General features: G+C 44.4%; 1 protein-coding gene across 3 annotated transcripts in view; it reads left to right on the top strand.

Annotated features, from left to right (window-relative positions):
* Spin1 (spindlin 1) overlaps nucleotides 1-3845 on the top strand; it is a 51868-nt gene extending 48023 nt beyond the window's left edge. For all 3 annotated transcript variants that reach the window (XM_057787301.1, XM_057787302.1, XM_057787304.1), the window contains exon 6: nucleotides 226-3845. In XM_057787301.1, coding sequence (XP_057643284.1) covers nucleotides 226-425 — 200 coding nt within the window. In that variant the 3' untranslated portion in view covers nucleotides 426-3845. The remainder of the gene's footprint in view (nucleotides 1-225) is intronic.
* Nucleotides 3846-16029: the final 12184 nt, after the last annotated feature.

Below are 16029 nucleotides of genomic sequence, written 5' to 3'. Positions count from 1 at the left end.
GCTATTAATTTCTGGACTGCCTTGGCCATTTTTGGTGCATTCTCATAGGTGACTAATTGAAACATTGACCATGTGCCTGAAATATTTACAGAGTGGCTCTTTAAGAAAGTGTTGACCAGATGGTGATGAACTCAAGATATCTTAAGTCTTTATATTTGTTGCTAAATGCAGTAGTGATATATCTAAATATTGACTTGATTTTTTTTTTTTTTCTTTTAAATACAGATGATTCGCCTCCAGCAGAAAGGGAGCCAGGAGAAGTTGTGGACAGCCTGGTAGGCAAGCAAGTGGAATATGCCAAAGAAGATGGCTCGAAAAGGACTGGCATGGTCATCCACCAAGTAGAGGCCAAACCCTCTGTCTATTTCATCAAGTTTGATGATGACTTCCATATTTACGTCTACGATTTGGTGAAAACATCCTAGATGTCATCACAAACTTTGCCAAATTTGTGGAACTATTAAATGTATAATTTGTAGACATAAAGACTTGATTGCTTTCCAGTTTAATGAAAGCTTAGATGTCCCTGCGAACCCACAATCTCCACCAGCAGAGCTGGTGTTGTTCTGAATAGTGCAGACTGATTCAAACACAAGGCATCTATGAGGGGAGTCCTCCCTCTTCAGAGCACCTGTGAGGGGAGTCCTCCCTCTTCAAGGCATCTGTGTGAGGGGGGTCCTCCCCCTTACAAGAAGGCTGTCTGTTGGGGGTTACAAGCAAGGTGGTAAAGTTAAGCTAAGTATTATAGTCATTTAAATCTGGATAAGTTGTAACCATTTTCCCCATCACTTTGACACACTGTCTTATTCTGCTGCCACAATGCAAGCATAGTTTGTTATTTTTGTTACTGCCTTTTTTGAGAGATTATGTATCTATAGCTACCTGTCTAGATCTGCATCTGTGTGCCTATGTATATATTATACACACACACAGGCACTCACCACTGGCACTCCTTTCCTTGTGGAGTGGGGTGTGGGGGGGTAATAATGTTTTCTCCAGTTCAACAGGTGTGCTTGACCCAAGTCAGTCATATTTATAATATGGCTTTGTTTAAAATTAAATTTGGGCACGGAAAGCACACAGGGACATTAGGTTGTTTCAAAGGTCAGAATTCAGAGTACCATTTCGATCTGGAGGCTTTTAGCTATGAGTCCAGGTATAAATTAGCCATAAACCGTCAGCAACCCACAGTAGAATTTAGTAAACTGTTAAGAAATCTGGGTAAAAGGCTGCCTTCAATTCGAAGCTTTGTTTTCTATGTTTCGTTTGTTTCTTGTTTCCTTTATTATTATTATTATTATTATAATTATTATTGCTGTTGTTACTCTTTAATCATAAGTACTTTTAAATAAAGCCCAGGTCCTTGGTTCACACGGAACAATGTCAATGTGCTTGTGGACGGCACATTGGTCTATTTGTATGCTTCCAGTCATCAGGATTTTAGTACATGGATTTAGAAGGCAACAATATAACAGTGGTTTGTATATGTGGTAAATTCCTGCAAAAACAGTACATTGGTATTAGAAATGTGAGTTTTAAAGTATGGCACTGTTGCCTTCTGCTAAGTTCTCTGGGGCTTTTTAGTTTTTATTACTGTTATTGTTGATATATGATTGTGGTCAGAAGGCCTCTTCTCCCCTTCCCTTCCTGCTCCTCTTCCTCCTGGCCCCTTCCACCCCTCCACAATGAATGTTGGACAAATATGGCTTCTTGCCTTGACACTGTTGTGGCGGTGTCTGTTCTTGCTCCAGGTGTGCTGTTCATGCGGGTTTATTCCCTCTGTGGCCCTGGGCTTTGCATGTGCATTATATGCTAGCTGGCTTGTGGGTGAATAGCAGCTCTTGGCCACTGGGTGCATTTGTGATTTGTTCTGTAAGGTTGTTTGAAGCTGAGATGGAACTGAAAATGTGGTTGGTTGATTCACCTAACATCTGCTTGGTCTCACTTGTTTTGGAAGATCCCCGGTGACCTGTCAGCTGGGAGAAAGATGGTTTGTAAAACCAGTCTCTTGTAGAGATTGAAAATCCTTTCTGTGACTGGACAGATGTGGATACTGTCAAGCACACACCAGAGCTTTGGCCTAGTGTAGGTCTGCTACCTTGTTGGGGCTCTTCCTGATGTAAGAAATCATTCCATGATTCAAGGAGCATGGTTACTGGATACCCATGTAGTCTTCACAGAGGCTAACAACCTCATGCTTCTGGATGGTCACAACTGCTCACCATGTGAACACAGTACCTCAGTTCTGTCCCTGGCTGCAATCACCCTGTGTTTAGTGTTTTCCCAAAGGGACCCAGGGACATGCTTCTCAATGCAGTGTGATATACCCTAGTCTTCAGTGCTTCTAGCGTATGTGACCGGGTGTCGTCGTGCATGTAAATCTGAGCTGAGTCTGACTCCTAGGGCGCGTACTGACATCTGTGCCACAAGTGGGCGAGTGTGTCCTGCATGGACCGACAGTGCAGAACATAGCATGGTGACTGGAAAGGAATGTTCATTTCGAAATGTCCCGAGGGGTAGATCTGTTTAGACATGTCTGCCATCATCTGATGATTGCATTGTGGTTTTCTGTAAGCAGCCCACATTTGTTTGGTTACCCGTGAACTCCTGGTCCAGAGGAATACAACATGATGATGGTGATAACTTTGATCACTATTCTATTTATTGCCTTTACGTGAGGCTGAGGGAAGGGGAAGGTTTTTGTTTGTTTGTTTGTATTTTTATTGTTTTTCCATCCCTCCCCCACTCTTTTCTTTTGGTGACTTCCACCACCCTGAATGGTGACTGACTCTCCTCCTGAGCCTGCCACCTCGGGCTTCCCTTAGGCTCACAGTTCAGATCTGCATGCATTGCTTGCATTGTTCTGGTATCTGAATGTTGATTCCTCATTTAGGAGTTCAACATTAATTTCCAAAATTATGGGGCTTGTGGCAACACAAGGCGTGAATCTGTGTATAAAATTTATTGGCCTTCCTCACTTACCTGCTCTAGTATCGTATCGTGTGTGCGTGCGTATGTGACGTCAGGCTGCCACGTAAACTTCAGAGAAGAACCTTAAAGCAGACCATCCTTTTTTGCATGCTCTCTTCTAAGTAGAATGTTCAATGTAACTAAGTAAAATTGCATGTTAAAGAGACTTAGGTTCTTTCTTTCTTTCCTTCTTTGGATTTGCTTTTGGTTTCCTGTATATTTGCTTACTGTGCTGTTCTAGTGGTTGTAGGGTAAAGACGCACTGGTGAAGCAGTCGTAGCGCCGACAGAAGGTGATTCCAGTTGTATATGTCACACAGCATTCGAAGGGACTGTGCACGCTCTAAAAATCACAGTTGCTTCTAAGCCAGATTTCATTTTTTTTTCTTGTTTTATGTGCCAAATCCCGAAGTGCATTGGGCCTGAATCTCTGAACACTGTCGACCCATTAGAAAGAAGACTGCGCTGATTGTCACAGATTGTAGTGCCTGAAAACACGCTGATTGTCCAAGAGATGAAAGTTCTCCAAAGATGACACAGGAAAAATTACTCAAAATAATCATGGTCGAAATTTCTGTGTCCTGGGAATGCTGCACTCTGGGTATCTCCATCATTGGTGCAGTTCGAGCGAGTGGGTAGAGTTCAGAGGTCTTCGTGTTCACATTTAAAACTAGATAAATGACCTCAGTTTTTGAGCTTGAATTCATTTTTAATTTTAACTTTATTTTATACGTGTAGACAGTTCCCTGTTCTTTGCATTTAGAAGTATACACAGTACAACTGTTAATTCTGTAAGTAATTTTTATAATTATGATGTAACTCTATCCTTCCTTAAAACGTTCAAAATAAACCCTTTATGTGCAACTTCTGACTGAACTTTGTGCTGCTGTGTTGAATCTCTTTCTGAAGTCAGATGGCGTTTCCACACATGGCAATGTCAGGTTTGACAGCAACAGAAGGAAATGTACGTTTGCTCAAACAGTGACAGTAGTACAGTCAGTGGAAGGAAGAGTTGTCAGCATTCCGTGCACCTAAGTGTTAGTTTCTGATTTGATATTAATGAGAAATGTTAGTTAATTGTGACTTTAAACTTAAAACATTTACTATATATAGAACTCAATAATGTGTCTTGAATATTTTCTCACCTCCCCCATCCTTTGACTATTGACTATAGTGCTTTCATTCATATTTAAATACCAGTCAGTAAGACTTGATAGTACAAGATGCCTTTATTACCTGTATCTGTCTCTTGGTAATTTTAATTCATACTAAGTAGAGAATTAATAATGTTCTTAAATAGTTTTTTTTTTTTTAATGTCTCTGTTACTAATTCTGACAAACGTAACTCGTGTTTAAGGTTTGGTTGGGGAAATCCATGCATTCCTCTGCTGTTAGAATAGTTGGTACTTGGTGGCTTCAGGACGTGATGCTGCCAGAGCCACAGTGCTCACTGTGTGGCGAGGGTCAGGCCTGCCAGGCTCTTGGGAGGGGGACTGCAGTGAGAGAAAGGAATGGGCCTTGGGATTCAGCCTGGCTTTCATGGCTTCCCTTGCTGAAGGCACATGGCTCACTGATGTGTACTGAAGGTGCAACTCAGTAAATGTTTTCTGGAAAAAGGAACAGTTTAGTCTGAAGGTTGGGTACCGATGGGCAATGAATCAGGTCTGTGTTTGAGTAAACTGTGACCCAGTGGAAAACTTGGGAGTCTTGTTCTCCCTTCTTCTCTTGGTGCAGCTAAAACCTGGTGGTGAAATCATTCGACACTAAGGAGACTTGAGTGGATCCTTAGAAAGGGCCTTGCTGATAGCTTGTTTTGTCATTTCGTTACCAGTAGTCCTTTCCTTCCTCCTTTGCAGAGGAAGGCAGAACAAGGCATGGGGCTGTGTCAGGATTTTAGGGGCGTGCAGACTTAGCCTATTTTGTCTAGCTCTCTCTCAATGCTAACCACTTCAGTCATCAGTAGTATAATATCCTCTGAAGCGTCTTTTTGTAGACACATGAATTGATGCATGTGTGTATGTCTGTATTTTGAGGCAAAGATTCGCTTTAGCCCAGGCTGGCCTTAAATTCATAACTATCTTCCTAGATGCGGAGCTCAAAGGTATGAGTCACCACCACCCTAGCAAAAAAGTATTTTGAACTTAATTTAAAGTTGTCTTGGTCTCTAGAATCCAGGCCTTTGTTTCTCTATATTATTAAGAACTTGTTCCAAAGTTGCTTTTTATCCATTTACTCTCCGGGTGGGTTTGTGTGTATTCTGTATGTACTTGTGAGTGGTTTGTCCTATGTACTGCACCAGTTTCCAGCCTGCAGTGTTTCAGAGAAGCAGCCATTCCAGATTGACAGCTGCCTTTGAAGACTGGATTCAGTAAACCATGTGGCAGGTGGGTCTGATATTTCCTCGACACCTCAGATTGCTTTAAAATGTGTTTTCTACTTAGTCGAGTGAGATGATATTGTCCCTGCCAGCCCAGCATGGACAATCCTACCTGCATGTCCTCACATCTGTTGGCTGTCACAGGAGTTGAGTAGGCTTGCTCAGCTGAGTATTGAAATGTCATGGCTCCTTTCACTTTGTACTTCCTCAGAGAACTAGGTTTTAGGTACTGCATGAACTACCCGAAGTCCATTAGAGTAAGAGTGGCCCATTATATACATGACTTTAGAGTTCTGTTTATGCATTGGAACTGATGAGATTATTAAACCTAGAAATTCACATAGACAACTTTGCTGATGACTCAGGATTGGGGTGCAGCCTTCTGAATTGTCTGCATATACAGATTCAAACCTGCAAAATAGCATTGAAATTTCTTGCCCTGAATTTGGACTTTGTCTCCTGCCTTCCCTTCACCCAGGCACTTAACAGGCATTCACTAGGACAGCCAGGAAGAGGCACAGCACCTGTAGCTTGTTCTTGCAGTTTTTCTTTGTCTTGGTGCTGTGTTAACTCTGGGTATGTGCTCTTTACCAGGAACCTATTGTTTAATTTTTGTTTTTAATGGGGGAAGGGGAGGTATTCTTGTGCCACAGATAGTTATGGAAGCTGACAGTGGGGGCACCTGGCTAGAGCCCGAAGCCTTTCAGAGTGGCATTCTGACCTCTAGAGGAGAGCCGCTTTCCTGCAGGTGTGGCACAAGAGCATGGCATCCCCCTTGACCCATTGTGTCAGCCCTCTGGTAGATTCCAAATAGCTCATCCTCGCAGAGGTTGAAAGTTTGTGCTCCTAGAAGCTCCTAGAAGAAAATTCCCTGAGTCAACATTTACCTTAGATTGGATGCTGATGGCTGAACATCGATGGTATGCATTTGTTGTGGCTCTTCTCTTCCCAACTGGAAAACTAGCCGCTTTGTTGCAGTCTCTTTTTAATTTAATGGATACCTCAAGTGCTTAATTTTTTTTTTTTTTAATTTTAAAATTCTGAGGTGTAATTGTAAAACTGCCATATTCTTCCCCTGGGGCTTGGTCATGTGGTGAACCATGTATGCGGGTAACAGCAGCAAATGTTTGGTCCTTGCAAGAGAAGACAGTAGATTGCCTCTCAGGAGGATTAACAGTTTCATGGTTTAGAAAACACAGCTGGAACTGTTGAGACTTGCTTAGGGTAGAGTTTCAGATGTTAATGTCCTCCAAGTCTTCAGCAGCCATGTGCATGTTGGAGGACAGCTTGTGGGAGTTAGTCCTGACCTCACACTGAAGTCAGGTGTCAGATTTGTCAGCCAGGACCTTCCCACTGAGTCATCTTGATGGTCTCCCTGTGTGACTTCAATGCTCTTCAGATGCTAAAACTGTGTTTTGTTTGCTGCTTTGGTTTATTCATTCTCCTTCCTTTTCACTTTGTATACCCCTATCCCTCACCTCCAATTCTCAGACGACCTTGAACTACATCCCTGTGGTAGAGTACGGGTGTGCGCCAGCACGTTCAGGTGCTCTGCCAAATGAGTGTTCTCTCCCAAAGGTCAGGTATATCCAAATAGTTTTATTCAATTAAAATCTTAATGGGCTTTTCTAGAGGACCCGGGTTTAATTCTCAGGACCCACATAGAAGCTCCAGTTCCAGGAACTCTGATATCTTACACCAGTGCACTAAAATAAATTATTAAAATTAAAAAAAAAACTTTAATGGAACAAAATTAATACGGCTATTCTTGCTAGGTCTCCATTGTGAATTTTCAACTTGAATGTTGAAGATTACTTTTTGTCCCACAGATAAAAGTGTAGCACCATTTTTCCTCAGAGGCAGTGAGCAGAAATGGCTTCTAAGATTGTTTCTTGCATGATTTGAGGGGACTTTTTTTGTTTGTTCTTGTGAGACAGTTGATGCTTGATATATTCCAGTCTGGCTTTGAACACAATATATTGCTAAGGACAACCTTGATCCTCTTGCCTTCACCTCTTTAGTGCTGGGATCCCAAATGTGCACCAATATGCCAGGTTTATATGGTGTTGATACTCAAACCGGGGATGTGATGGCAAGCACTCTGCCCACTGAGTCACAGCTGCTGTCACATGTTGGGCATCTTAATCCCCTTACCTCCTTCAGCACAAGCTTCGGTGCAGCATTAAATTTCTGGTGATCTTTTTCTCCTCGGTCTGTTCCTCACTCAGGTCTTCATGCGTGTGTGGCAAGCACTTTCATCCGCTTGCTGGCTCGTGTTTCCTTATCCTTTAAAACCATTCTGGTTTGACTGTGTCCAAGTGGGTCAGAAGAATGAAGTGCCGGGGTATGTGTTTGACTGGGTGCCATATTCAAGGTGACTGAACACCACTACCTGCTTTTGGATGCAGGTTCTCACTCTGTCCCACCCTGCCTCGGCCTCTCCTTTGTACAGGGATTCAGATGCACTGCCCTGCTTAGCCTAGTCCTTCTTAGCGCTTCCACTTGTGGAACTGCCAGCTTGATCTTTTGGAAACTCACTGCACAAAGGTTAATACATCCTGAGGAAAAAAGCTGTTATAGGGACTTCAGAGAACCAAGGCTGTTTTCATATTTTCTTTACACTGGAGAAAGAAGAGTGTGGTGGCTTAGACCTGACCCGAGTCAGGATCAGCTCCTGGGGGTTGTCCTCTCAGGTCTTGATGCATGTGTCCTGTCTGATACCCAGGTTAGACATCCCAGGGAAACAGTGTTTGCATAACTCCTTCTTGGTGAGATGAAGAGGACTGGAAAGAAAGGGCTTCAGGTCTATTGGCGGGACGACTCTATCTAGATCCCAAAGGACCTTGCTGGGGGCCCAGCACGTTCTTTGTCCTCTGTGGTGTCCAGGTAAAGAACACGAGCCTCTGATAGCTGGCTCTACCATAGTGACTTGGCATTCTGTCAGCAGTTCATACTTTAGAAGGTCATAAGCCCAAATGACTAGAGGACTCACTTGTGACTTCAGATCCAGGAAAGGTGGCACTCTGTGTACCGCCTTGAGCTTCATGACATCACTGGGCTGAGTGTCCCAGGACAGATTGGGGACAGAGCCAAGACATGAAAACTCCTTCCTTGCTGATTTTGCCTCTCAGCATGGCCACCTATAAGAATAATCAGCAAGAATGCGAAAATTTTCCTGTTGACCCATCTTGGGCCAGGATTTCCCTGTGCAGAGGGGAACAGCCATGTCACCTATGGGGGAAGTATGGGGTGTGCTGTTTGCTGGTCCAGCAGGTGGCTGTGTTTAAAGGGGCTCGCCACCAGGGATGATGACCTGCGGTCAGCTTTCCAGAGTCAGTTTTCCTCTTTAGCTGCGGATTCTGAGGACAGAATTTGGTTCTCGAGTGGCAAGCACTCCACCTGTAGAGCCGTCTTGTAGGCACCTAGGTTGTGTTTCTGAGGTGGACCAGCTTCCTTGCTCTACAAACAGCTTGAGCCACAACTTGATCTGCACAGTTAACTTGTTTACTGTTTATAACAGGGTCTCCCGTACCTCAAACTGCCCTCACATTCACTGTGACAGGATGATGGCCTTGAACATCCCATTGCTGCCCCTTCCAGGGTACTAGGGTGACAGGTGCGAGTGAGCCAGCATGATAGGTTATATGGTACTGGAAACTGAACTCAGGGCCTTATGTATGCTAGGCAAAAGCCAGCTACTGCCCAATCCTTTGTATTAAGTTAGACTTCTGCAGAGACTGTAATAGGTAATCATTTTAAAAGATTCCTGTAACAATGGTTAAGAGCTCTGGCTACTCTTCTGGAGAACCTGGGTTTGGTTCCCAGCATCCACACAGCTACTCACAACCATCTATGACTCAGTCTGGAAGAGATCTGGCCTCTGTAGGTACTGCACACTCATGGTCCGGGCAGACAAAAACACCCATACACACGATTTAAAAATGGAAGAAAAGAGATTACCGCTAGGAGGGTTTGGACTTAGCACAGACAGCTTTGTTGGTGAGTGCTGTGGACACTTGGAGGAGACAGAAAAGGCGGGAGTGTTCACTGCTCTAGGTGTGTAAGGTTGGTCTCACAGTGGCATTGAGTGGAGGTAGTGGAACCTTAGGAGGTGGGCCTTAGGTTCCCGGGAGCATGTGACCCCTCCTCCCATGATGTGTCATTTCACAGGAGACACAGCAGATAGGGCCTTTTGGTCTGGCCTGTCTAGAACTGACAGAATAAAGAATTACAAATTTACCTCAGATGGTTCATTAATGAGAACTGAATACATTTCTTGATTCTATGAAGCCAGTTATACCAAATCCAAACAAAACATTATTTAAAAAAAAAACAAAACAAAACTGTAGGCCAATATCCCTAGGATAGTGGAGGTAAACCGTGAGCGATGGCTTAGAGAAAGGCTAAGGTATACGATCAAGTGAGATATATTTAACATTTGAAGACTATTTAGAAAATCAGCTAATGTATATTAAATATGTGAAGGAGCAGAAGGCCTGGCTGAGCTGGAAAGTGGAAGCATGTTTGGTGAGAACTAGCATCTGTGATGAGCCCTGGAAAAGCTAAGTTAGAAGGGGGTCTACAGCTGACTGTGACTGAACAGGGGAGGCTCTGGCTGTACAAGCCTGACAGCAGGTCAGCAGCTTTTATCCCTGTGGAAGCTGTGGCCTGTCCTCAAACTGATGGAACCAAGGTCATATTTCAAGACACAAGTTCAAAGCAGCCAACCTAAAAGAGTCAGCCACCATGAGGTGTAGAATGCTTCTCAAGTCCTCTGTGTCTGTTACAGGAATTGGTCATAAAAGCTACCCAACCTTTAAAGTTCAGCCTTTTGAAAATGTGTTCTTTGATAGGCTGCTAAAAGAAAAATCAGTCACAAAAGCTGCAATATACCTTGATTTTAGCAAATATTTTCATCAAGATTTATGGTCTTTAACTTTCAATAGGAACACAAGACCTTAAGCCCAAAGGAGCAGAAAGACACTTTGTACTGGCACAGGTCTTAACTAAAAACTGAACAAGAGCTGGCAGGGTGACTTGGGAAGGCAAAGCCAGGCTAGATTGATAACAAGAGGCCACAGGCAGACACGGTGGCACCTAAGGACTGCGGAGGCTGAACAGTCTGCTCAGCATACCAAGGACCTCAGTGGTAGGCGGCTTCCTCACCTGTGGGATCCGCGTTCAATCCCCAGCTGTTGCAGTGGGGAAAGAGGATGGGGCTGGAGAAATGGCTAGTGGGTAACAGCTCATGGTGTTGTAGAGGAATCAAGTTTGGTTTCCCAGCACCGTCACCAGGTGTCTCATAGGACCTGTGATCTCAGTTCCAAGGGGACTGGGACCCTGGCCACTCCTGGCACCTGCAGTCATCCTCTCTCACCCATAATCCTAAAGGAATACAGAAACAATTTAAGAAGGGGGGTCCAGTGATGGCTAAAGTATTTTAATAGGAGATTATTATCAACAATTTTATGCTCTCTAGAAAAAAAATAATCATCAAAACTCAGTGCAGAAATCATAATTTAAAAATCCTCATATATGCTTACTCGCAGCTATTCAGCTAAATATCAAAGCCCACCCATAGAGACAGGAGTTAATAAGAGGCCAGGAGAGATGACTTTGAAGATGTAGACTACCAAGCTTTCTCATAAACACTGTTTTGATCATCAGCTAAATGGATCCTAATGACAAAATCACGAATTTCAGTTCCTACTTAGTTTTATTAGACTGGTTACCTGGAAACATACCTGGAGAAAAGTGTAGTCAGAACCTTTGGCAGGGAAGAAAACAAAATACAGAAGTCATTCAGAAGACCAAAAAATTTTGATAAACCTGTAATTTTAGATCTGAATTTTAAATACCTTAGGTTTTGAAATTGGATATATCAGAATAAATTAACTATTTTCTCTTTGTATACTTTTCAGTCTTGACCATAAAATTGCTTAGAAACAATGAGAGCTCAGTGGCAGGATGAGAGGTGAGGAGTCATGCCAGCGTCAAACCCATTCCCCGTGATCCTGCAGGGTAGGCAAAGCCTGGCAGAAGTTTGTGAACTGACTTATTCTGACTCCTACTCCCACGTTAGCGCAGAGGGAAGGTGGGATTGGAGCAGATCACAGCAGTGTGTCGCTGGGCTGGTCTCAGGAAGGTCCCCTTCAAGACTGGCTGCCTTGGAGTAGTCTAGTCAGCCGTGACCTTAAGAAGTGGGACTTTATCCGAATTGTCCAGCTCTCTGGGCACACTTGACCGAGCTCTTTCTGGGCTCATACCAGCCCAGGGCAAGGCAGATGTCCTGGGGGTAGGGGAGGGGTGAGTCTGTTCCTTTAGGATCCTGCCATTCCAGAGAACTCCTTTGCTCGGAGTACCTGGCTCTCCACAGCGCACGAGGTCTCTGAGCTGAGCTATACTGTCCCTTAGGAAGGATGCTCCCACTTCGGTCCTCGTCTAGTCCCCTCCCTGCCATCTACCCTCTCCTTCAGGAACTTTAGCTTAAGTTAGGACTCTGTGTGCAAAATGTAAATTGCCTACAGCTCCTCTCAATCCCTTCCAGTTGTCTGTGTCCTTCCTATTTCCAGAAGGACCACGAATAAGCCCACGTGACCAACACCGGATAGGCTGTGCCCACAGTAAAAGACCTTCAGCTGTTTTTGTTTTCTTCGGTGCTGAGAGGGAGCCTTTCAAGTTTGTCACCCGGACCCGTCTGGCCACTGAATATTAAGTCACATTCCTCCCTCTGGCTCTTTTTTTTCATAGTGTTCAAAATACCTCCCTCTCTTAATTATTTTCCCCAGTAAAGTCTCACATAGCCCAGGCTGGCCTCACTTTGAACTGATCCTGCTGCCTCCACCTCCCAAGTGCTGGGATTACAGGAACATGCCACCATACCTGGCTTATAAAGAGAATGGGCTGAAACTCGGGGCCCTGTGCATGTAGGACAAGCAAGCCCTCTGCCGACTGAGCAATGTCCTCGGCCTGCTTCATTTTTGATTCTCTAGCCTGGAAGTCAATCTGGAGATTAGTTCAGACAGAAAGACTAGAAACAGGCAAATGTGGGAAGGGAAGAGTCCCATACCCTCACCACCTATGTCTGGCTGAGTCACCAGTTTTGACACAGCTCGCTGGAGACTCACCCACACAGAAACTACACACACAAAGAACACTCCCTGAAAATATCACAGGATGATTAAGCCATCTGGTGAACATGCTCAGGTCTCTTTCTGGGACCTTGAATAGCAAAATTACTTTGATTTTTAAAAGTTGTTTTGGTTCAAGGTTTATAGTAACCACATTTTCCCCTTGGATACCTCCCTGTTCGTGAATCACCTTATAATTTCACCTAAAGAAAAAAAAATTGTGGGCTTAGAGAAATGGCTCAGCCGTTAAGAGGCCTCCCTGCTCTGGCAGAGGACTAGAGTTCCTTTTCAAAAACCCGCACCACATGGCTCACAGCTGCCTGTATAACTCCGGCTCTGGGACAGCCAGTGCTCTCTTCTGACTTCTCGTGATACCTGTACAACAGAGAGACACAAGTAAGACGGAAATAAACCTAAAACAACAACAGCAAAAGCCCAGCATCTTACTGTAAGGAAATAAAACCAACACTTTAAAATTCTCCCTCAGCCTTGGTTGATAGAGAACCTTTCAACAGTAACTCTGAAAGCCCCTAGACCCCGTCTACAGCTGTTGGTTCTCGTCCTCATGCCTGCATTTGACTTTGCTTAAGTGTTTGTCCTTCTGCTTGATCAGTAGACTTGAAGTTTTGCTTGGGGCTCTGACTCTTTAAGTCCTGAACTTTATCTTTAACTTTTATTTTATTTATTGTTATTGTTTGTGTTTGTGTGTGTGTGCCATGGTTTGCATATTGGGGCCAGAAGACAACTTGGGAGTAAGATTGCTCCTTCTGCTAGGATCAGGAGATTGAACTCAGGTGGTCAGGCTTAGATCTTAACCACAAACAGCTTAAGCCATGGAGCCATCTTGGTGGCTTGAAGTTTGTTTCTACATAGAAAGGCAAGACCCCTCCGTGTCTCAACACAGGCCACTGAAGCTCCTCGGGGGACTCCTCTGTGCACCCAGGCAGTGTAGAGTCCTATCCTTCATGTAGATGACTTGGCCGATGGTGGGGGAGAGAAGCTGAAGGCTTCCAGACTCAGGCTGGATAGACATTCCATAGTGGCTCCTGAATTAACTGACACTTGGCAGGCGCCTGGGATAAAAACCACATTATTAACTGTTGATGTGGGAACAGGAACGTGACTACCCGTGGGTGTGATGAGAGCTGCCCCCATGGGGGAAAGGCGGGTGCAGTTCACTTGCTGGAGATCAGCAGGTCCTTGGAGGAATACACAGGAAATTGAGGAGGCTCTGGCAGTTTGTCTGGGGCCTGTGAAAGTCCATCTTCTTTGGTTGATGAGTCTCTGTTCATGGCAGTCCAGTCCCTTGGCAAGCCCGCCTCCAGGCAGCTACGGGGAAGTGCAGAGGAAATCTGTTTGCTGTTTTCCAAGTGCTTCCAATGCAAAATTAAACAGCGTACCAAAATGGCCTATTCTTGGATCCTATCTGTTGGTTTCCTTCACTGCTGTGTACCCCACTGATTGAGAATAAGACCACTGCAATGTGTAAAGCCAAATTTGAAACAGGCTTTAATCAAATATTGGCCAGGTCTATACCCAGGTTCCCTGGAAATGGCCCAGAATCAAGGACGGCAAAGGCTTAAGAAAGAAAATTCATAAATATGTTTGCGTCTAGTGAAGGAAGAGCCACAAATCAACTCTAGATCCAGCCTTCAAATAAAATAGAATAGTATGGAACAAGTTTAATGTTATCTACACCAGAAAGACACCCAAACTCCTTCCTGCTAATCTGAATCCAGTGACCAGAGAGCTCAGAGAGACATTCTGAGCCCCAACCATAAATGTAGCCACTTGGTCACTGGCAGCTGCCACTCAAAAGTAGCAAAAATATCTGACGTATTTCTGTCTCAGCTCCATGCTTGCAACAAAACTTACAAACACCCCAGAAAACAAAACTTTCTAACAAAACAGGGAGACACAACTTTTGAGGAAAAATAGACAAAACTTCCCAAGAAGACAAGCAAAACTTTCCATGGGAAACAAAACCTTTCCAACTAGAACCAGAAACAAATGGGTCAGTGATGTCTAGCTCTATGCCCTGGATGGGAGAATACTGGGGTCCTGCCAACCCCCTCCACATCTGAGTGATGTCTAGCTCTATGCCCTGGATGGGAGAATCCTGGGGTCCTGCCAACCCCCTCCACATCTGAGTGATGTCTAGCTCTATGCCCTGGATGGGAGAATACTGGGGGTCTTGTTGAACCCGCTCCACATCTGGGTGATGTCTAGTTCTATGTTCATAAGCTTTTAATATGTCTAAAATTTCTTTTCAAAAAAAAAAATTTCCAGGGAGCCAATTGGACCTATCTAAACGGACTAGACTTGCCCAGAATAAGTATCATTTAATTCTTCCCTTATCATTCCTGGTCTCGGAAACTCCTGGAAAATTCCCCCCTCCACACCACCCCTTCCCCCAAAACCTTCATCTTCCTTCCATCTTGGGACTCTCTTCCCTTAATCACCAGTATCTAAAATTTGTCCAGTCATAATTTTCTGCCTTTACAGCATCTTGTGAGGTCCAAGCTGCCAGCCGGCCAGTTCCACAGAGCCCCCCAAAACACAAAAGTAATCAGCCACCCCAGGACGTGGTCAAGCACCTCAACTCTTCGACACCTACAAGATCTGCAAAAAGCAGTCTCAAGAGACCTGACGATGCCCACAAAATCAGCAGGAAGCAGTCACGAGAGACCTGACGACGCCCCAATCCCACCCATTAAAGACCCCAAACTCCCCAAATTTTATAATAAACAAAAGGGTGGAATGTTATGATTTTAGCTAACTAGCATGGCTGGCACTTCCAGGTTCCAGGGCCACATGTGCAGACAAGCTCTCAGGCAAGAATATGTGCCGCATGGTTGCATCACCTACGTATGACACAGCTACAACAGCCCTTGCATGCATGCGTGAACTTCGTCATCTGCACATGATTTAGCTACGTCATCCCCCTGTGCACATGTGCTAGGCACCTTTAAAAGCTGGACTCGCCATCTTCAGCCCTCTCTGCACACCGACTTCACCAGGCCTGTACACGTCTCCTCTAATAAACTCCTAAGCGGGTTTGTTGCGTGTTTTGTGCCTCCTTCTCACTCGCACCAGGCAATTTCACATGTGATACTTGATCACTTACATCCAGAATGGATCGAGTCAAACAAACTTGTTTAGGGAGTAAAAATATGTGGCTTGTCATCACCCATAAACAACAACCTCCAGCATTTCAGGAACTGTCTGTCCTTGGGCAAGGGGCTTGTCAATCGGAGGTATTTTTGTTCTGTGGATCTCAAAGGCGTAGTAATTAAAACTTAAAATGCAAGCTTTGACTCTTAGAACTGCCTCTAAGTTTTAATGGTTTTCTGCAACGTTTTGCATTACTTTTTATTTTTGTTTCATGTGTCTGAGTGCTTCGCCTGCACGTATGTATGTGTGACTGGCGCCTGTGGAAGCCAAAAGATTCTGATCCCTTAGAACTGCAGTTACAGAGGTTAGTGAGCCACTGTGTGGGTGCTGAGGACAGGAGCAGTCAGCCAGCTCTCTTAACATCTGAGCCATCTTTCCA

Source organism: Chionomys nivalis, chromosome 13, assembly GCF_950005125.1.
Source record: "Chionomys nivalis chromosome 13, mChiNiv1.1, whole genome shotgun sequence".
Lineage (NCBI taxonomy): Eukaryota > Metazoa > Chordata > Mammalia > Rodentia > Cricetidae > Chionomys > Chionomys nivalis.
Note: the sequence above shows the minus strand (reverse complement) of the source record. Positions and strands in the feature narration are given on the sequence as shown.